At 42.4% G+C, this 23,042-nt stretch overlaps 1 protein-coding gene across 1 annotated transcript; it reads left to right on the top strand.

Moving 5' to 3' along the window:
* Positions 1 to 667: 667 nt before the first annotated feature.
* meltf (melanotransferrin) lies at positions 668 to 22,770 on the top strand. Its single transcript, XM_080011617.1, has 16 exons — positions 668 to 836; positions 2,113 to 2,267; positions 6,450 to 6,549; positions 6,862 to 7,047; positions 7,492 to 7,642; positions 8,953 to 9,020; positions 10,625 to 10,809; positions 15,854 to 16,019; positions 16,123 to 16,274; positions 17,156 to 17,252; positions 17,478 to 17,672; positions 17,871 to 18,024; positions 20,703 to 20,770; positions 20,875 to 21,062; positions 21,230 to 21,422; positions 21,598 to 22,770. Exons 1-16 carry the CDS (start codon positions 782 to 784, stop codon positions 21,663 to 21,665), a joined length of 2,181 nt encoding a protein of 726 aa, XP_079867743.1. The 5' UTR covers positions 668 to 781; the 3' UTR covers positions 21,666 to 22,770.
* Positions 22,771 to 23,042: the final 272 nt, after the last annotated feature.

The following is a 23,042-nucleotide window of genomic DNA, read 5'->3' as shown; positions in this document are numbered from 1 at the left end:
TAAAAAAAAAAATTCAAAAACAGGAAACATGATTTTAATAAGGCCTGGTTGAAAAATGGCCAACCTGCCATTTAACTGGACCACTGTTCCTAACCACTACTCATATACAAATATGTGCGGTATACATGGAGGGACAAAAAAAATTGTGCTTGGTACTCTTACGATAACATAGAATATACCCCACACTGACACATTTATCCAGAGAATACAGGTTCACTTCACTGATTCTTTTTTTCAAAGAATACACACATTTTTCCTTTTTTTTAATTGGTTGTTAACAGTATTTTCCAAGGAAATGTATGTCACCCTTTTTTGGGTGGGGGGCCTGTCAGAGGACACAGTCTATCCGCTGGACTCCGTCCCTCCTTCCCTCAAACTCCAGCCATGGAGCACAGTGGAAAAGCACCACACACGCTATAAAAGCCCCTCTGTCCAAGAGCTTGGCCCCGAGCCAGGCGCCATGAGGCAGAAACGTGTCAGACCAGGTATGGGGGGGGGGGGGTGTTAGAAAATGCTTAGAAAACACACACTGTTCTGATAGCAGAACCCGGAGTCTTTCTGAAATTCTGAAATTCTGAAATTGCGTTCCATTCCACACCATTCCCCCAAAGACACACACAGCTCCACCTGAGCTTACCTTCGGCTGTAATGGGTGTTGTATAACATTATTGCCTCAGAGTTAACACTTGGACTTTGCAGCAGGGGGAAACTTTAAAAAAGAGGAGGCGAGACAGCGGGAGTCAGGCGACGCATCGCAGACTGGGCAAGCCGACAAGAAACCATGCCAACGTGGAGGATTCTGGGGACTTTACTACTACTCTTTGTGCTACACACTGGTAAGAATTCACAAAACTGGCTGCAGTATACATATTAATGAACATATTGATATATGAATGTGAAGGAATGGTCACTCATCTCAATCATTTGACCACAATTGGAAGCTAAGAATGGTAAGAATTTAATGGTAAGAATTTCCATGGCATTAATAAAATATCACACACACACAGACATCTACATAATTCGACCAAGTAAATTCAAATGGTCCCTACATAATTGAATGTACAAAATTATTGTTCATAGCTTCAACAGGTGAGAAGATGAAACCAGCGTTGCATCAAAGAGAACAAAATATAACTATTGAGTATATATACTGTATAACTCAAGCACTAAGAACTGTATCAACTATATGTGACCCACCACAGACTTTAGGTACATTTGGTACCTTTTGACTTTTTTTTCATAGCATTTATAAGCGAAGAATCAGAGCTTTAAAACAAAGTGTCACTTGTGCGAATCAAGCAAATATTTTTAAAGCTATGGCTTGTTAATGAAGAGGGTGCGGCAAACTGTGCTTCTGAGATCACCCTCAAAGAACATTATGTTCCTCACCTTGATTTAAGTTCACAGGCCGCCACTCAGTTTTACCACTTATTTGGTCGCCATGTGGAGAAGGAAGATTTTTTATTTTTCTTATTTTTTGCACTCCATTATATTTCCTCACTTTTGCCCACATAACGTTAAATTTTTATTGCTAATGCATAATTCATGCTTATTTGTTTTTTACTTTTTATTTATATCTATATCTATCTATATATTCATTTTTTTCTGTAATAAACTGTTATAGTAAGTGAAAATTGATAGCCTATATTCTACCAAGGAGTCACCCATGATATATTTCCATGGGACGTTTCCACCTGCATGTTACATTTGTCAGAAGTGGGCTTTTGCGTGCATTGCACAGAAGTCAATGGGAAGCAGAGAAAAAGGAAATCTTGGCTCTCCACACAGCAACCACGGAATATTCCGGTAAAACGTGGCACTAGTATATGGATTTATATTGAGGAGCGGGACATTTACAGTCAAGTGTTGCACAAAACTAGTACAAAATCATATCGCTGAAAAACCAAAGTACCCATGTGTGCCCATAGTAGGTCCACGTATCATGGCCCTAACATCTTAACAACATTTGTAAAAAAAACACCACAGCACTAAAATTTATATATATATATATATATATATATATATATATATATATATATATATATATATATATATATATATAATATTATTTCCCATTTGGTCATTTGTTTTTTTCTGCTCCCATTCTGTTAGTCTCCGGACAGAGCACGATTCGATGGTGCACCATCTCCATCTTTGAGCAGCAGAAGTGTGAGAAAATGTCCCAGGCCTTTGCCGCCATCTCCATCCGTCCCTCACTCGGCTGCGTCAGTGGCGGCACTGTGGAGGGTTGTGTTCAGAAGTTACAGGTAAGATGTAGTTGGTCTCATCACCAACATTTGACACAATGGCATTAGAAATCTGAGTTTTGAGTGGTAGACATTTTCATTTTCAATGTTTTTCCATGCAAGGCATTCCATAATTGATTAATTCTAAGCAACCTTTTGTTAAAAAAATAAAATAAAATAAATAATAATAATAATAATAATAATAATAATAATAATCATCATCATCATCATCATCATCATCATAATAGCTTCAGGCAGCAATAAACGGGTTCCATGGTAGTTGGGCCTTTGTTCAATTCAAGATTCAAGAGGTTTATTCAACACATACATATACATACATATATGCAAATGTAAAGCAACGCACCCGGTGATAACACACAATATGTCCGAGGAAAAATTTCTTTCTAAAAGACGAAGTCTTTTAAGTCGAATACTTATAGAATAAAATTAAAATATATAGAATAAAATAAAATACAATAAAATAAAATGATATAAAATGGAATAGATAGAGGGAATATGCTTATGTATATGGAATAGACAATTATGTATATACAGATATGTGCATTAAAGTGGCATGTGCATTAAAGTGGCATGTGAATAAAGTGAGGTAGTGTTTGGGATAATACAGCACAGTATACAACAGTACAGCGCAGCAATACGGCATCATGAACAACCCTGAACAGTGACACAGTATGTGGTACAGTATGCTACATAAAGTACAGTAAGGTAGTGGAGCCTGTGTGTGTGGCTCAGTGAGGACCCCTGGTGAGGTCAGCATTGACAGTTCTAATGGCTTGCGGGAAAACACTCCCTCTCAGACTCTCTGTTCTCGCTGTGTGACTGTGGAGGCGCTTGCCTGACCGCGGCAGCTGGAACAGTCTGTTGTTGGGGTGATGAGGATCCTTCATGATCCTGCGGGCTCTGCTACTACACCTCCTGGTGTATAACTCCTGCAAGGGGGGGAGGGTAGTTCCAGTGGTACGTTCAGCTGAACGCACCACCCTCTGCAGGGCCCGCCTGTCCTGGGCAGTACAGCTCCCAAACCAGGCAGTGATGTTGCCTGTCAGGATGCTCTCCACTGCTCCAGAGTAGAAGGACTTGAGGATCCTCACCGAGACCCGGAATTTCCTCAGCTGCCTGAGGTGGTAAAGAGGCTGCCTCGCCTTTCTCACCAGAGTGTCTGTTTGTAACGTCCATGTTAAGTCCTCTGTGATGTGGACTCCCAGGTATTTGAAGCTGCTCACCCTGTCAACAGAAGTCCCATTAATCACCAAGGGCGTCTGCGTCCTCGATTGCGATCCTCGCCTAAAGTCCACATTCAGCTCCTTAGTTTTGCTGACATTCAGGTGGAGGCTGTTGTCCTGGCACCAGAGTGACAGGTCAGCCACCTCCTCGCAGTAGGCCTTCTCGTCGCAGTCTGTGATCAGGCCCACAACAACGGTGTCGTCAGCAAACTTTATGATGGTGTTGGAGCTGGACCTGGCCACACAGTCATGTGTGTACAGGGAGGAGAGTAGGGGGCTGAGGACGCAACCCTGGGGGGATCCTGTATTCAGGGTGAGGGAGCTTGACATATGTTTCCTCACCCTGACCACCTGGGGGCGGGCTGTGAGGAAGTCCAGGATCCAGGCACACAGCGGAGCATTCAGTCCGAGCTCCTTCAGCTTGACAGCCAGTCTGGTGGGGACTATGGTGTTGAAAGCTGAACTATAATCAATGAACAGCATTCTCACATAGGCCCCCTTCTGGCCATCCAGATGCGTGAGCGTGGTGTGCAGTACCTGGGAGACCGCGTCATCCGTGGATCTGTTCTGCCGGTACGCAAACTGCAACGGGTTCAAGGTGCGGGGGAGGGAGGCGCAGATATAATCCTTAATCAGCCTCTCGAAACACTTCATGACCACCGAGGTGAGGGCCACCGGATGGTAGTCATTCAGGCAGGTTGGAGAGGTGATCTTCGGGACAGGAACGACGGTGGACCTCTTGAAGCAGGACTCGACCACTGATTCAGCCAGGGAGATGTTGAATATTGTAGTGAACACCGGAGCTAGCTGGTTAGCACAGGTCTTCAGTACTCGTCCAGATATGCCGTCTGGGCCCGCAGCTTTCCTGGTGTTCACACGCATCAGAGCCCTCCTGACCTCGTGCACGGACACTGAGAGTGCGCGCTCATCCCCAGCGGTGTAACTCCAATTAGCCGGCGAGCTAGCGGTGCTGTTGCCAGACTCGAACCGCGCATAAAAGGAGTTCAGTTGGTTGGCTAGGGAGGCGTCCACACTCGTGGCTGGGGAGGAGCTGCTGTTGTAATTCGTAATAGTCCGCAGCCCCTGCCACAAGCGTCTTGTGTCCCCCCGCTCCATCTGCAGCTCCACAGATGTTCACGTTAAAGTTCAATGGACGAGTGTCCTATGGTCCTCTGTTCCGGTTTGTTTTGTGACTGCAGAAGTTCATCTGTTCCGGCCTGGTTACAGTGTAATTCTATGATTGGACAGTGTTTTGGGCTGTGGGTGGGTTTCCTACGCTGCAACTAATGGTGGTTATCATTCTGAAGTAAGGCTGCATGTTTATGGCTAAAAGGATTATCACGATTATTTTAGTCAATATTGTGATGACGATTATTTATCACGATTATTCATCCATTTTGTGAACCGTCATTTGCACATGCGCACGCCTTGCAGCGATGGTAAAAAATATCGTTTTTTACTCACTTATTCCACAACAATGGACCCATCTGGATCAAACAACAGCATGTCGGGGCAGCCCCGAATACACATTTAATTCATCTTGTCTGTGAGTGCGGTACCATAGACTACTGAGGTAGTCTATGGTAGTCTATGGATTGAGGCCGGTCCCCTAATAATAATAATAATAATAATAATAATTAATAATAATAAAATCTGTTCGTGGAATAATGCGGGTTGCTTGCCTTGAATATTTCTTAATGCAGCTTTAATGTTTTTATTGATTTTTTTCCAAGTTGGAGTGCTATTATTAATTCTGTCAAGATAAAGAATAAGTTCAGTTTGGGGTATTTCAGTACTGAACTTATGGAACAGAAGGAGTTCAAAGCCAAGAATTTAAGGACAGACAAGGGTCAACTTTATTCTAGTAGGCTCATTTAAATCATACATATTATTTGGATCATGAAATAACAGCATCTATGATTTAATATACAGGTGACTGTCAATATTGAGTTTGATATCCAGGTAGTTTTAATAGAAAATATGAGAACAGACCTATGCCCTTTCCTTCCAGGTGTTAATAATGATCATATCAATATACAGCATTGCATAGCTTACAGTACCTACTATACGTATATTATCAGTAATTTTATTCAGCTAATATAGACCTTATAATTGTTGCATAGGTGTTTTAAGAGGGTGGAAAAGAACACACAATCAGGATGCAGATAAGAAGGTGATGCCTAATAAACCAAACAGTATTGGTTAACAAACCTACGCATAACTGCTTACCCTGTTAATAGATGACATATTTATCAGCTCCGGTTAAAAGTTCCTTGCTGATAAAGATGAATGGCCAGGGTTTTGACACTAAAATGGTTGAATAGTTGGATCGTAGAAGGTTCAACATACACACTCTAAAGGATAAACCGTGGATCATAAACACCTAGTTTTATCAACCACAAACTGCAAAGGGTACACTATTCTCAATCTAGCCTGAACTAGTTACAACCCAGCTTGTTAGGGGAAATGGAAGCAACATAAAACCCATTGTAGTTGGTAAAATAAAGTGACTTAAAGGGCCTGTGAGTTCTGTTCAAATCAATAACCAAATATAACAAAAAGAGGACTCCTTAAAACAAGAGCTACTACTATCTTGACCTAAAAGAAAGCTAAACAAGCCTCACTGTCTAATTCTTATCTACAGTAGCCAAAAATGGCCGGTAATGGCCTTGGGAACATTACGAGCTTGACAGGCAACAAAAGAACACATTAAAAAGGGTTACACACATATACACACAAAGCAGGAGTTGGTGGAGGCCGTAACAGACCCCAATGCGTGATTACGATTCTCGTGCCATATTATAGCCTTAGGCCTTAGGGGACTGTTGCACCTTTGAAAGGGGGGCACCGTAATGACAGAAATGTGAATGTGCTGGATAAGAAAAGGAAATTTCAGAGTTCCAAATGCATAATTGCTTTAAACATTGAATCAATCTTATTTTGCCTTGGTCTTCTCTAGAGGAATGAAGCGGACGCCTTGTCCATGTACTCTCGTGACATCTACGCACTAGGGAAGACCGCCTCCTTCAAGATTGCTGCGGGGGAATCAAATTCTGACAGTAAGTGTGACTTCAGCTAAAGAGCATGGTCGGTCAAAACAATGCATCCTGAAGCGTACAACCCACATTGTGTTATCATGCTGGTTATTTTGATCTGCTTCACATTCATAGCATACTCAGAGTTCCGGACTTAAGAGCTGTAGAATATAGTATAGAAGAATAGCGCAGAAGTGCTGTGTCCTCAAATTCATTGTCTCGTCAATTGTCGCTCTGCCTATTAATATTTCATGAAAACGCATTCATCCCATATCTCAGTTCTGTGTTCATATCTCTAAAAGCACACCTCCAACACCTGTTATCTCCCATCCTTAGACAGAGGCATCACCTATTATGCCGTCGCCGTGGTGAAAAAGGCGGACACAGCCATAAACATCTTCAACCTGGCGGGGAAGAGGAGCTGCCACACTGGGAAAGGCAGAACAGCTGGGTGGAACATGCCTTTAGGCTACCTGATAGACCAAGGCCTCATGTCTGTTATGGGCTGCAACATCCCACAGGGTGTGTACCGCACTTGCCAAAATGCTTACATTGCCTAGTACACCATGTTTCCCCATGAAAAAATATTCTATCTGTGGAATTAGTGGCAGATATAATATATACAGTATATTGTCAAAGCAAAAAAGTCCAGTCAACAACATAAACTGTATAGTTTATGTTGTTGACTGGACTTTTTTGCTTTGACAGACCAAGACTTTTGGTGCCTTTGCTCCTACCATGTTTTTGCCCCACCCATGTACTAATCCCTTTGATTTCACTCATCAGTTGGACCCCTGGGTTGACCTTATCAGCAAATCCACGTGTCTGACTCAAAATCCTTTAGTGGATTTTTACATTCCGAACCCAGATTTTCCACCTCTGTTTACAATTTAACACACACATATACAAACACACTAGCCACTCTGCAGATACTCAACATGCTGTGTCTGTTTGTGCTTCAATCAGGTGTAGCAGATTTCTTCAATGGAAGCTGTGTTCCCGGAGCACAGAGCGACCCCTCCCCCTTGTGTCAGCTGTGTCATGGAGATGATGGCGGGATGCACAAATGTGAAAAAAGTGAGAAGGAGAGATACTTCTCTTATGAGGGGGCCTTCAGGTAATTTGCAAACAAGCTTATCAACTTATCAACCCAGAATACTGATGGTGTTATGGTCAATAGGTCCATTATAGTGGGGGTTGGAGAGTTTGACCTATGGAGAGGCTTAAAATACCAGGTCATAACAATACAAAACAGTGATTCACATGCGAATCGGGAGATTGGATTAGATGTCTAATCAGGAGAAAGAACAAGATTCTCGGTGGGCCGCGGGTTGTTGTACCGGAGAAGAGACAATGATTACAATTTTATCATCACATTTACAAGAATTTTATCATCGCTATACTTGCAGCACCGCCACTACTGTGACTTCTCACCCAGCTCTCAGTGCCTCGCATTCTCTCTCACACACACACACACACACACACACACACACACACACACACACACACACACACACACACACACACACACTGCTACTGACATGCCCCCGCGGACCCATTGTATAAAAACAAGTGCGGCCCGCCCACACCAAACTCCAGATGTTGATGGAGCATGAGAGTGGCCCTCAAGATCCTGAAAGACTGAAAATTCTGAAAGAGAATTGCATATTTATTTGGGGAAAATTTTATTCAGTCAGTTTTCACATGATGAACATTGCGTTATAACAGACATTCATCCAGAACTCCCAAGGGATAGCGGCTCATCTCTTCCCCAGAATGAGGTGCTGCTTCAGGGAGAGGGGCTGCGCTGAGAGCAGGTAGCTGTTTCAATGGCGTGTTAGGGATCGTCTACAAGTTACATGACTCAATATTCAAAGTTCAGCTTATTGAGCATTTTTTTAAATTTGAATGACAACACTAAAACTAAGTCTTTATGCTTCTGAGATATATTCTACATGTTGCAGAGCCTGTCGCAGAGATTTATTTTGGTTCCATTTTTGAAAGTAAAAAGTTCAATAGCTTTTTTTTTTGTCATGGGAGCACTCAAACTAGGTCTAAATAATTATAGGGTCTTGTCTTTGGTGTCTTTGGCCTTTGCCTTTTTGATTTCAAAATAAACGTCTTTGAATTTTTATTTTGAAATCCACATGTAAGTATGTAGTATTATTACCTAGTCTGAGAGTTATTGAACTTGGAAATTAAAAAATTTCAATAGAAATTGAAATTGAAGTGGACGGGTGACCAACATGAAACTCCCAGGCTGAAAATGAGTCCCACTCTGGCCCTGCATCTGATGTTGGAACAAATTACATGTGCTGCAGTTGTTAATTGATAAATGTTCTACTCATTGCTCAAACTTGAACAATGATTTACTGTTTTTCCCTGTTTTTTACCATTTTTTCTCTCTATCGTTCTCTCTCTTACCAGGTGCCTCGCTCATGGTCCAGGAGAAGTGGCCTTTGTCAAACACACCACTGTCTCTGAAAATACCGATGGTAAACTGCTGTAACACTACATCATGTCGATTGTCAAATCTTTTTTTTGACAACTAACAGTTACATTATTGTAACTGTATATAATGTAGGATATTCATATTTCCATTTATTTCTGGCAGAGTTATTCTGTCTTAATGTAATGTACAGGTACTCACTGAACGACCTACCTGTTTAATGACCATTCGGACTTGCGACCAGCTCTCTGACCAGTCTGTATTGTACTCTGCGTACAACACTGCGTGCTGCGCGCACGGCTTCTCAGTGTCAAGCATCTCATCGTGCATCACCCTCTATATACTATAAACACTATATACTATACTGTATATACTATATACACGATATAAACGATATATATACTATATATACTATATACACTATATATTCAATATATACTATATACACTATATACACTATATATACACGATACACTGTATACATCTAATCTCATCACGTTCTCAGTCTCAGTTTCATTCCCGCAGTCTGTCAGTATTCACTACAATAGCGTTCGCGCCGCACCCTCTTGCCGTGAAATAACAGTCCTCGCTTATCAACCAATTCACTCAACGACCTGGTCTAAGGAACGGAACTCGGTCATTAAGTTAGGAGTACCTGTATTACGTTTTAAGATATTAAGTAGATTAGTAGACATTCAGGACAAGTTATTTAGGCTAACTCTACTGATAGTGTCGTGGAGAAAACAGTCTTCAATTCTTTATCAAAAAAGGCAGCAGTCAAGGTGGAGTTGGGTTCTCAGGTAGACTTTTATTACAAAGAAGCAAGGGCCGAGCTGGTCTGCAGAACAACTGATTTTTCCGACTCAACCTAAACATTTTATACATTTGAGTTGGGCCTTCTTATCTTTTCCGGACGGATCCTTCCTCAGTTCCTCCCCTATTTCTTCGTAAGATTTCCCCTCTCTTGCTTCTTGGACCCCGCCCTATTGTCATCTCTTCAGTCTATATCGTTGGCGTAAATAAACTAAATATATATAGCTTATATATACTGTATATATAAGTAAATGGGTCAGTTAGACTGAGCAACCCTAAGTTACATCCTGTTTTTCCCCCTTACATCCTTACACCTTTAGATTTGCTTGTAATACATGACAAAATGGTACACATTACTGCTTTTGGGTTCCCTTATATGTGAGTAGAAATTTAAACTATAATAGATAGCTGATAGCTATCTATCTGAGAGCTAGCTGGCTAGCTATCAGTAGCTATCAGCTACCAATCAGTAACACATGATATTTTGATCATTAATAGCGAAAGACGTAGGAGACGTAGAAGACGTAGAAACGACACCAACATCGCCAAATGTGACTGCTCCTCCATGAGGAATCTTAGCCTTAGCCTAGTGGAGGGAACTTGCGATGGCGGTTGTTTTGTCGCTTAATGTTCATGTCTATGCTTACACAGATTAAAAAGAAACCAGACCGGTGATATAAGGGGAGTCGTTCAGGGGTCAGGATTGAGGGGAGATTGACAGGTTTGGGGATAACAGTGAACTGATTATCATTGATCAACAACATTTTCCACAACTCCTGACATGCAACAAGTGAATAAAGATATTGCTTATTTTACCATTAACATTTTTTTCATCAGGTAAAGGCCCAGCCTGGGCACAAGCTCTGAAGTCATCAGACTACCAGCTGCTTTGCAATGATGGGACCAGAGTTGGAGTATCAGAATGGAGTAGATGCAACCTGGTTGGAGTCCCAGCCCGTGGCATTGTGGTCCGCAACGACATCACACCCTCCGTGGTCTACAACATGCTGAGGGATGGGCTTGTATGTAAAACACCTCCCCACAAAATTATAATAATTGCAATTTTTATCAGCAAAACAGCAACCATATGGCCACAGACATGATACATTGTGTACACTGATGCCGTAGTTTTCTTTTTCTTCATTGTTGGTCACTATGGGGTAGCAGGTGGAAAGCACAACACAAAGCACAATGGTCTTTCGGCAAAAACTTATTGAAAAACTTTTCTGGCTATGCACCTGACAGGACTCGAACACAAGCAGGATGCGATTAATGAGCAACTATCTAGTTACAATTTTTCATGAATTTACAATCTTGGGCTTATAGAGAAGATGGTTTGGAGAAAAAAAAAATTACAGGCAGAAAGGGCAAAGAAACAGAACAAATGTAGGTGTTTTGAGTTTGCGTGTAAAAAAGGCCATTTCTTTTTACATCTGGGCTGGTGACATCACAGGGGCGAGTCGTCTTCTCTCTGCCACAGCATAGTGGCAGGGTGGTAGTCAGTCGACAGGTCGGTTTTTGTTTTCCCAAGTACTGTGTTTGTGCAAGTTGCACAAACTCTAGCTTTAACAATATGAATTCAAAACTAAATAAATAACACAGCACAGGCCATGGACTGGCAGTGCCTGTACAGGCACCTGAGAAGCCGAGTGGAGGGGCGAGTATCAATGGTTCTGTGGAGTGACGAGTTCCAAAGTTACAGTTGCTCTTTAAAGTTACAGATGAAAGTGATATTAAGTTCAAGTTTCAACGTTATCCCCGGAGGGCAAACATGTTTGCAGCAGAGTGAACATAAGAAACTGTTGTATGTTGGTAGCTCTTCGGAAGCTTTGGAGAGTCCTACTCGCTCATTCGAACGCAGGGTTGGTGGCAAAAATAACTTGACTACCGATATCGCGTGGTGCTCTACAGCGGTTGAGATACTGTAGAAGACGTGGGGTCTAAAGTATAGTGAGACTTCTTCTTCTTCTTGTTTTACAGCATCCAGCTTATTGGTACATTCACAATTATGTGAATGTGGATGTGATTTTCTGCACCCCTAATTCCCTCAGATTAATCCTCATCATCTCTCTCTCTGTCCCATACTTTCTACACTTTAGAACTACATGCTCCGCTGACTCTTCTTCCTTACATCCCTCACACAAGCCTATTTGATGTTTCCCTACCATTTTCAGTGTTTTGTTTAGTTCACAATGCCCCAACCGTAACCTTGTCAACACAGCACAACACTCACTAGTGTGTCCACTACCTATCCTAGAAACTTTGACACTCTTTGGAATTTGATATAGATACCTCCCTTTCCCCTCTCTGTCCCACCTTTCTTGCCACATTTTTTTTTTTCCAAGATTACACATTTAACCTCTGCTTTACTGATATTACTTTGCATTTCTATATTTCCTTTCTTTAAAGCCCTCTTTGTGCACTCATCCACCCTCTCCTTCCTCCTCACCCCTACGTGCGCTGAAACCAACAGAAATTTGACCGCCCTGATTTGTTATTCTCGTGACTGACTGGAGGACTTCATATAGTACATATTAACGGCTGTTTGAATGACAAGACCTTAAACTTGATAGGGCTGAGGATGAATCTTAGCATATCAACACATTATCTCTTCTATTCTTTTCCACCCATCGTAGTGCAACCAACACTGCCAACATTTCCACTGTGTAAATCCCTCATTTATTCGATGTTCTTCTGTTGATTCCAATTCCTTTTGCTGGTATTGCCACCCCAAATCCTGTCACTCCTGTCTCAGGTTTCTAAGTACCATCTGTATAAATTTGTGTAAATTCCCTATACTCTTTCATTACATGATAGTTGAATGCACTTACCAAATTAATTTCATCTTTTTCCTTTCCTTTTTTTTTTTTTACCTCTAACAAATACCAGTCTGTATATCCAGCCACACAGGCATCCATGGGGCCACCACTGGATAAACTACTGAAGGGCTTATCCTCAGCTCAAACACTCCAAATGATTTTACAATGTCATTCCCTACCCGACTAAAGTTATCCCTCCGACACCTCCCATTCTCCCAGCGCTTCAGCAACACTCCCTTTTGTGGGGTGAGAAACATTGTGTCCCTACAAATAATCCCAGTAATTTGCCATCAGTTGCATCCTTATTAATTCCAACAGCGTTTCTCCCATTTCTACTTGTAGGGCAGGTAATGGAAATGTTTTAAAAGCCCCACTGCACACTCTGTGCCTGAATCACATCCATTTCCTTACAAGAGACCTGGCTGCTGATCCATACGCTACACTGCCATAATGCATCAATTGCTCCTCGTACTTTCCTGATTGCATGCTCCATGTTCCTTCCTCCTTTTCCACAAGGCCCCATCATCAGCAAACAGTGAACTACCTACAGTATATCTACTCGTACCTTTGAGAAGACGTCATTGGTCAAAATGATGAAAAGTAGCAGGCTTATCACATTTCCAACCATTTCCCACTGTGTACTGATTTGGCAAGTCTGACCCAATCTGTACTTGAATTTTTCTTCGAAACAAAAAATCTTTGTGCAGCTTAATTAACAACCCTTCCTTCCACATCATGTCCTAGGGTTTATCTATGTGACAAAACACTGCAATGACTGACTCTTTCCTGGGCCTTGCTTATTTCAGTCTCTTGCCTTATCACTGAGTCCATGGTATTCCTTCCTTTCCTAAATCCACTCTGATAACTTTCCAGCATTCCTCTCTTCTCAAGCTCTGTTATCATCCTTTCAATTGTCTTACATCTTCTTATCTTATTTGATGTGAGTGCTATTTTGTCTGTAACGAGTGGGTTAAGACGGATCCTTGGCAGGTTTTCTTATCGGAATCACTTCTGCTTCTTTCCATGCATTTAGTAATCGTCCCTTCTCCCACACTCTGTTATAAAGGTGCAGCAACATGGAGAAAGCTCCTTCCCCAAGATGCGTTAGCATAACATTGCATATTTGATCTTCTGGGGAGGTTGGTCTTGATCTATTTATTGCTCTCACCATCTCTGCCAAAGTAATTGGTTCATCATATACAGTATCACCTGTTTCATCCCTTTGGCCATGATCTCTTACCCCTATTGGAGACTGCTGTTTCCTCCTCATATGTCATAACCTGATATTCCCATTCCTTTCTGTCTCCTCCCATCCTCTTTATCGTTCCCCATATAAATGATGTGGAACCAGAGACAGTGGGAGCCAGAGAGGGACATAGGGAGACAGATAACAAACAAGCACAGGTCAGGATCCTGACACCTCCATAGTTACAGCATTTTTGTTGCAGCATTTTTGTTGCAGCCCTGTTCCACACTTTCAATACTCGTGGTCGCCCCGACATCCAGCACATCTCCTCTGCTCTTTACAATTATTGGCTGTGTCCAAACCCTTGACAATTAAAGCACCTCAATGGCTTTGGGACATACACTTTCGCAGAGTAACTAAACCCTAACCCTAACCCTTAAATCAGGAATGCCTTCATTGGCACATTCTCTCCTTCAAATTCAATCAACACTGTTTCACTGTATATTTTCACTCCTTTAGTTGTTTTCAATCTTTGTGCACTTATATTTTTTCCTCCCTTGAGATTCCTTTTGATTCCTCCATATCTACACTCATTGTCTTTCCTGTGATCACTCCTTTACATTAACCACCATTTCGTGCTCCCAATCTCCCTTTGTTTACTACCTTAAGTTTTCCTATTTCTTTTAGTTTGAGTGCTTTCTCAAGTTAGCTCTCACCAACAGATTGCCATCAGTAAGAACCTTCACAGAAAGTACCTCCCCTATCTTACTTGCCAGAGTTCTTGTTAGCACAAACGGATTGAGTTTCTTCATGTTCTCTTGAGCCTTCATTAAACCTAATTATGACAATACATTTCTCAGGTCTTTCCCTCTAGACTTGCTCATGCCTTTCTGCCTCACTTTCAGATCTTTTATCATTGTCATTTCTTAGTCTTTTGTTTAATACTTCCTTCAAATGGCGGAACCGGAAGTGACCTCCTTCGGCCATTGGTCAAGGAGTTGTCACGGGGATTTATCGGTCCGTTGTAAAGGCATTCCCTTTTTCACACAGAAGCGCTCAAAACCCTATTTTTAATCTGAATCTTGCAATACGTCTCGTTCAATCATTTAATACCAGTTTTACATTCATGTTTGTCAAATAAATCTTGACAATAAAACCACACAAAAATAAATCTTGAAATAACGGAAGGAAGTCCATATTGCATTATCAAGCGCACACACCATTCATTTCTTATTTCCGCAATTAGCGGACTGCATAGGAGTTTAACAGTGTGTGGATTATTCTTTCGGGCATGAGGATAATGTACAGGTATGAAATGTGGAGCGCTCCTGAAAGAAAATGGATGATACATGATTTAATTCCTGAGTTCGGGGCAATCCCATCAGTGGTCACTAGGGAGTGGACAAGTTCTGCAAATGGACCACAGTTTAACCACGTTTCATCATCACATTCCTTGTTTTGTCATTTCTCATCCCTCAAGTAAGTCAAGAATAGTATCGTACTTCACAAAATCACCTAATGGAAAACATTATGGTGGTTACACGTAAATTTAGATATTTAGTTCAGTCCAATCTTACTCTTGTCGTCTCGTGAAACACAGAGTTTGGAATGTGTATTCTTGTGCAAATGGCCCACACTCAATGAGCCGGCCATTTGCAGGTTCCTGCTGTTCCGCAACAGTGTGGTGTCCAGGAAGCAAAGAAAATAGTTGAATGCGCCTGTTCCTATCTTTTCTCTGCATCGTCTGCCAATTGCCTTGATTTGCCATCTATTGTCTTAATGTTCTCGTGGTATCACAGGGGTTCAGATGAAAGGGAGCGTGTCTCCTTTAAAGTCGACGGTCTTCCCTTAAACCCTCTCATTCCTGTTGGGGATTAGATAAATTAGGTTTCCGCTGTATTTCCATGCTAAGTGACTGTAAATTAGTTGGTGCGTAGATAAGGATGAATTAGACATGCTAATTCTGCATGTTACTGGAGATAAAACTACCAGCGTTCAGGTCACTAATGCTCAATGGGAATTGTCAGTGGTGAATATCATGTCCTAATTACTGTCCCCCAGATGAAGTCGGGCTTCCCTGTTTTCTCCACGGTGCCATACGGTGGAGGAACTGTGCTGTTTTCAGAGTCATCCACAATGTTCCTGAAGCCTGAGTCAGAAGATCCCCGGGTGTGGATGGGTGACAACTACTACAATGTGTTGCGCGCCATGGACTGTGATCCCCAAGGTAACCCAAAGTCTGTCTGTCTGTCGGTCTATCTGTCAATCCATTTGACAGTAAATTCCCTTCCACTTCTCTGTTTTATATGTTTTATATTCCGTGTTTGTAGACCTCCCACCCTCCCTGCGGTGGTGCGTATTGTCCGACAGCGAGCAGAAGAAATGCAATGCCATGGCCCAGTCGTTCAGCGCTAAAGGTCTGACTCCATCTATTCAGTGTGTCTACGGAGACTCCATCACTGACTGCATGAAGAAAATTCAGGTAATGGCCAGTGCGGCTGAGCAGAGATTTCTCCCCAGAAGAAATTGTGTTGATTGCATTGAATACTGAACTCAACCTGAAACACAGTTTATGGCCAATCCACCACAGCAAACAACGATGGTAGGGGGTGGTAGCTCAGGCGGTAGAGCTGGTGGTCTAGTGATCTAAAGGTTGCTGGTTGGATCCCAGGCTCCTCCTGCTAGCATGCTGTAGTGTCCTTGAGCAAGACACTTAACCCCTCATTGCTCCTGATGGCTGCGTCCGTCGGTGTTTGAACAATTGTAAGTCGCTTTGGATAAAAGCGTCTGCTAAATGTAATGTAATGTAATGTAACGATATCTAACTATAAAGGCTGGAATTTCTGTCTGTCTGTCCTTCGATTATCCCGATGAGAGTTCATCCGATCTACTTCACACTTGGGTGTATCACTGGGGACCCAAGGATATGCGGTGTAGAATTTGGTGCAATTTGGACACGCGACACAATATTATTCAACTTTCAATAAACAGCAAACACCGAGCAAGCGGGGGTTGGGCTTCAGGGCCCTGTGACTAAGTCACAAAGAGTCTCTTGAATGGCGCTGCTAAAGACTGAATCATTGACACTTTGTTAAATTGCGTCATTCAAATGTATTAGAAAGTCTTGCATTTTTGAAATGGCATGCTCAGGACATGTCTAGTCTAACTGTATATGTTGAACGAGTATGCACTTGTTAATTGAATTCCAAAATTAGAAATTGTATTAAACAGAGATAAATTCAAGCCAACTGCGAATGAGACGGATTAAAATGCTTGAACGCATGTTGAATATTTCAGAATCTGTGCGTCACTTTATTTCAATATTTCAGTCTTTGTTTTTTCTCATTGTGTGTGTGTGTGTAGAATAAAGATGCTGATGCTATCACTCTCGATGGAGGCTACATCTACACAGCAGGCAAAGACTACGGCCTTGTCCCAGCTACTGGGGAGAGCTATACTGGTAGAGTCCACACACACACACACACACACACACACACACACACACACACACACACACACACACACACACATACAGCCTTGCAATTTTGATCTTGCAACACAAGAGCTAATTTCCTTCATTTTTTAACCAGAATTTGAAAGGAAAATCATGGAACACGTGGCGAGGTGCTTTGAGGGGCTTACGGCCATGAAGACTAAAATTGAACCCTGACTTGTGCCTCTCCAGCGGAGCGTGATGGCTCTATCTACTATGCTGTCGCCGTGGTAAAGAAGAGCAACAAGGACATCCGTAACCTTGACGACCTGCGAGGCCGCCGCTCCTGCCACACGGGATACGGTCGCACGGCTGGTTGGAACATTCCCGTTGCGATGCTGATGGAAAGGGGCCTGATCACACCTCAGCACTGCCAGATACCACAAGGTCAGCAGGGGTGGAAAATTCCATTAACTCAGGCCTTTGGTCAGTGTCGACAAAAGGTGTCGGATGAAAAGTGTATCTTTTGATGGATGTGGACATTGGAGGGTGTGTGTGTCTTTTCATGTGACAAGCATTGAGTTTACTTGTGTATGAAATACCCTACACAACTAAACTTGACTTGACTTTTCCCACGGTGCCTAGCGGTGGGGGAGTTCTTTAAGCAGAGCTGTGTACCAGGTGCCAACCAGCCCGGTTTCCCAAGCAACCTGTGCAGTCTGTGCGCGGGAGACGCATCGGGGCAAAACAAATGTGAGAAGGCAAAGGACCTGTATGACGGCTACAACGGAGCATTCAGGTACTGTAGAGCTGCAATATCCACAATCCCTTTAAAGGGCAACTTGTAGGTTGGCATATACTGTATAGTGAAATAATATTTGGGGAAATTATGTAGCACCAGTCAGTGTGTTGGAGCTGGTCTTGAAGAGTGGGATCTGCATCTTCCATTCAGACTTTAACAATCTTTGTTGTTGGTTTCACACATTTAATGAGAGGGGAGTGTTTTGGCGTAAGAAACAGAGAAATGTCATCGGACTGACCAAGGTGGGGGAGAAGAAAGAAGAAGAAACAGTCTTTATTTATCACGCAACACACCACACTACAACACATGCTTGCACACACACACATGCTTTGATGGTGGCCGGTGAAATGGATTCTCTGCTTTTGACCCATCCTGGCTTGTCCTTCCTCCGGGGGCACAGCGGGCAGCATACGTGGACGCGCCCGGGGACCTGGTGATAAATGTCCATTGCTGGTCAGACGATGATGGGTGCATGTTTTTGGTGGGGGTCCTTACTGACGTGAGGTGGAGGAAACCCCATGTGAGCACGGGGAGAACATGCAAACTCCACACAGAAAGGCTCCTATTTGGGCGATAACCCGCCGGAGCATGGTGCCAACAGCGCCCCAGGCGGGAATCGAACCCAGGACCTTCTTGCTGTGAGGCAGCAGTGCAATGCACAATGTGACTGAGGGGTGTGACTTTGTAAGCAGCAGCAACATTAGTATAACAATGGTCGAGTTTTACTGCCTTTTGTGAAGCAAGTAACATTTTGGTGAAATTTAGGGAGAACAGTTCTTAGGTTGCAATGGTTAAAGTCTCCAGTGACAATAAAAGCCCCATCTGGATGTTTAGTCTGAAGCTTATTAATGGCAATGGAAAGTTCCTTCATTGCCACTTTACTGTTGGCATCAGGTGGAACATACACAGCAATGCCAACAATGCAGCTGAACTCACGTGGAAGGTAGAAGGGCCTGCATCTCATGATTACATAGCAATGGGCATCAAGAGTGACGCAGTCCGTGCACCAAGTCTTGTTTACGTAAATGCACAAGCCGCCTCCTCTGCTCTTACCCGTAGTCTCTGCAGTCCTGTCCGCTCTGAAGATAGAGCGTCCTTCTATCTACTTGTAAATAATCAATCCTGCACTTCTGTAATGGGGAGACTTTCGGCCCCTCCCCCTTCCACTCTGCTCAGGTGCCAGCCCATGACCTCAACTGTTATTTATTTAGTTTTTATTCATATTGATTAAGCTACAGTTTATAAATAGCTGTAAAACAAACTTATTGACCTGCCGACTACCACCCAGCAACTGCGCTGTGGCAGAGACAACCACTCCAACCTGTGACGTCACCGGTCCGGATATAAAAATATAAAAAGCTCAAAATTGTAAATTTATGGTAAAAGAAAAACCCTGATAGTTGTTCTTTAAAGGAGTAAGTAGGGTGGGTGAAAAAGTAAAATTTGGCATGCTTGCATGCACATGAGTATTGGCAATAGACAGGTTAAAGGGGACCAAATTTTTTCAGTGCTTGTGCACATACAGTTGGGTCTCTGATTGGCCAATTAACACACTAACTGGGGAAATGAGACAACTCAGTCAGTTTTTTGCGAGTCGTCTATTTCAGTAAACATGTGGTGAAATATGCATTCAGATTTGAAGCCCCTACTTCAAGTGGGCCTTCGGTAGATTTAGAAACTGCCCTCCATCCGAGTAACTCCACCCACGGCTGGAGCGCGACTGGACCTGCTAGCATCGAAGCTAAGAGCTAATCATGGGCTGTTGACTGCAGAGACCAGCATAAATCTTTTCAAAGAAAGAGGAATTAATACCAACTATACCAAAATACCAACAACAAAAAAAGTATACGGTAGGTTGACTGTAGGCACCGGTGTGCGAACCGCTGTGCGTTTCTCGAAACAGAACCAATAAAAATATTGCGTTTTTATTGTAGATGTATTTATTTTATTTTCCAACATTTACATGAAAAAAAAAATTCCTGGTGCTGTGTCAGCTAAGAAAGTTGGCACAAACTTTTAAATTAGGTCTTGTAGCTCTAATATGAGTGAAGAATCGGCAACTGGATTGATTATTTCTTGCGTCAAATTTGTTCAGAAACAAATTTTGGTGGACTGATATGGTGAAATCAGTGAAAGTTTACACACTAAATACAATGGAACCCTTCCCAGAGAAAAGCTCAAACCACATTGGCTCATGGAATTAGGGGCCTGGGAGCTCATTAAATTTTACATGTAAAGCTACATACACAGGAGCAGCCCGTTTTGGAACAGGACGGGTTAGAGGCATGTTAGAATGGCTCGAATGCATAATCTGAGTGGTATTTTCAGCAATGCACAGGATTAGTGCAATTACAACAACAGCCCCAGTTGTCTGCTTTCTCAACTCAGCCACACGCGTGTATCAGGTGTGTGAAACATGGTGTACTTCAATACTTTAATTCACTGATCTGGCAAAGTCGTTACTTCCTATACTTGATGATGTGGAGCATGTTAGAGATTATAATCCTATCACATGACTATCATGGAATTATTGATGTCCATGTAAACATGCTTATTGAATTAGCAGTAGGATGCCTGTCTGAGAAGACACACTTTTAAATACTAAAGTCGTGTCATTTTCTAGTTTCAAAGTGTGGTAGGTTACATGTCAGTCTGTGCATCTGCCTGTTGTCAAGGTGTCTGGTGAAAGGGGAAGGAGACGTGGCCTTCATCAAACACTCCACTGTCTTCCAAAATACCGATGGTAGGTACATCTTCTGTGTATGTAGTTTGAGAATAACCGGCCCGGAACGGAAAAATCAAAAATATGTCATTGAAAATGGTCTCTTTCTCTCTCCCTCTCTGCAGGTTCCTCCGGGGAGTCATGGGCCCAGGACCTGCAGTCCTCCAATTTCCTGCTTCTGTGTTCTCATGGCAGCAGAGCCGAGGTCACACAGTACCGGAGTTGTAACTTGGCCAGAGTTCCCTCCCATGCGGTCATGGTGCGGCCGGACACAAACATCCACATCGTCTACGGACTCCTGGACAATGCGCAGGTAGGGCGGCCCTAGTGCCATCTGGGATGTGCGTGTCTTTCAAGAGGACTGTTGCATCTAAAGGCACACACACACACACACACACACACACACACACACACGACTTTCAGCTTCTGATCGTCTCTACTTATCTTTTCCACTCTATCTCCTTCTCTCACTTGCTCTAGAAATATTTCAGCAGCGATTCTGGTACCAATTTCAAAATGTTCGACTCATCAGCATACCAGGGCTCGGATCTGATCTTCAAAGACTCTACAATTCGCCTTGTGGCCGTGGCTGATAGGAAGACCTACGAGGATTGGCTGGGGCAGGTCTACATGGACTCACTTGAAAACATGGAGTGCAACTCCTCTGGTGCTGGTATGACATAAAGGTCGACATGAAGACAGTTTAGAACGGAAATTACACAAAGCTAGCTTTTTAAATAACGTGTAGTTTTCACTGGAAAATAGTTGTATTTTTGGGATTTTCAGGGACATTGTTTTCATATATGCCAGTGCAGTCACTCATCTCTCTCTCTCTCTCTCTTTCTCAGTGATTTCGTCAATGTGGCTGTTCTTCGTCACACTGTTCGGCTCCATGCTGGCCAACCTCTGGATGTAGAGGACTCCACCCCCCTTATTTTTCCCCATCTTCTTCACCCTCCACCATTCTCTATCTAAATCCAGTCATCCAGCAGGTGAAATCATAAACACCTCAGTTTCTGACGAGCTGTCTGTCTCGTGGCTTTCGCTCAAAACCAGCTGAGACCTGCTGCCTCCAGGACTCACATGTATCCTGTGATTGTATCCAATCGACTGTCTTGTATATGTTTTTATGTGGACGGTCAGGGGAAATTACCTCTGCGTGGATACGTTGGGCTTTTGATGTTGCTTTCAGCGGTCGTGAAGAAACTGCGTTTTATTTAATGGAAAAACTCAGAGAACTTCGCTGCCATTTTGTTTACTGAGGGTGCGCTGCCATATCAGTGCGTATGCTGCCACCTGTTACACTGCACAAAGTGACTTCCTACAGTGTCTCTAAGGGGGGTTTAATTCTTTGTTTTCTGCTGGCTGAGAATCTAATTGCAAAGGGTACTTTGTTGGTTTTACGGTGCAATCAGTAACACTTATCAACAAATAGCGACCACTACAAGAATCCACAGAAACGACACCAACATTGCCAAATGCGACTTTGCCAAACTTAAAGGTGCAGTTTGTAGAATTTACGGAATAGACTTGACAGAAATGGAATATTCATAAGTATGTTTTTAATGTATAATCCCTTGAAAATAAGAATCGCTGTGTTTTTGTTAACTTAGAATGAGCCATGTTTATCTACATGGGTGTGGGTATGCTCACGGAGGCTAAATTCTACACACGGCGCCTTCAAGGGGTTTACTTTTTGATTTTTACAGGAATTTTGTCTGTGCACTAGAAATTTCTATCTGCTTCCATTTTCAGTTGAAGACAATGTTTATTGGATGTGTATTTCCTTTTGAGAGATCTATTTTTATATGAAGTTCAGATGCCATATCAGTGTATATGTACTGACTCATGCTGTCAGCGAACACTTATTCCTTTTAATCTTTCTAAAGATTGATTTCTATATGAAATTATTAAGATGTAACTAATATTTAGTTGCCAGGCCAGTGCGTCTGCAGAAGTATAGCTACATGTAACTATCTACCAGAGCACTCTGTTTTCTGATCTCAATAAAGTTACTGTGCATTGAAGCATGCTGGTATCACTAGTTGTTTTTCCAATTGAACACAAAACAACCAACCAAAAGCTAGCCTCTCTGGTCATTATTTAAAGCTCAATAAAGCAATATCTCTACTAACTCAATTACAAATTAAATTAGCAGAAATATTAGCTAAATACTGCTGATTTCAATGAGAATCCCACTGGTTTGCAAGGGTAATGCAAGCAAACTATAAAAATTATTGTCAAAACATTTTTTTAATTTAATGATTTTTTAAATGTTTTATTTAAAAACTTT

Source organism: Zeus faber (genome assembly GCF_960531495.2).
Source record: "Zeus faber genome assembly, chromosome: 1".
NCBI classification, from domain to species: Eukaryota; Metazoa; Chordata; class Actinopteri; order Zeiformes; family Zeidae; genus Zeus; species Zeus faber.
The sequence above is the reverse complement of the archived record's forward strand: the minus strand, read 5'-3'. Positions and strand labels throughout refer to the sequence as shown.

Excerpts from the sequence above, each read along its gene's own strand:
- meltf (XM_080011617.1), top strand. The coding sequence starts at position 782 with ATGCCAACGTGGAGGATTCTGGGGACTTTACTACTACTCTTTGTGCTA. Across the intron at positions 9,021-10,624 it reads TGTCTCTGAAAATACCGATG|GTAAAGGCCCAGCCTGGGCA; the intron begins GTAAACTGCTGT and ends TTTTTTCATCAG. Across the intron at positions 17,673-17,870 it reads GCACTGCCAGATACCACAAG|CGGTGGGGGAGTTCTTTAAG; the intron begins GTCAGCAGGGGT and ends CACGGTGCCTAG.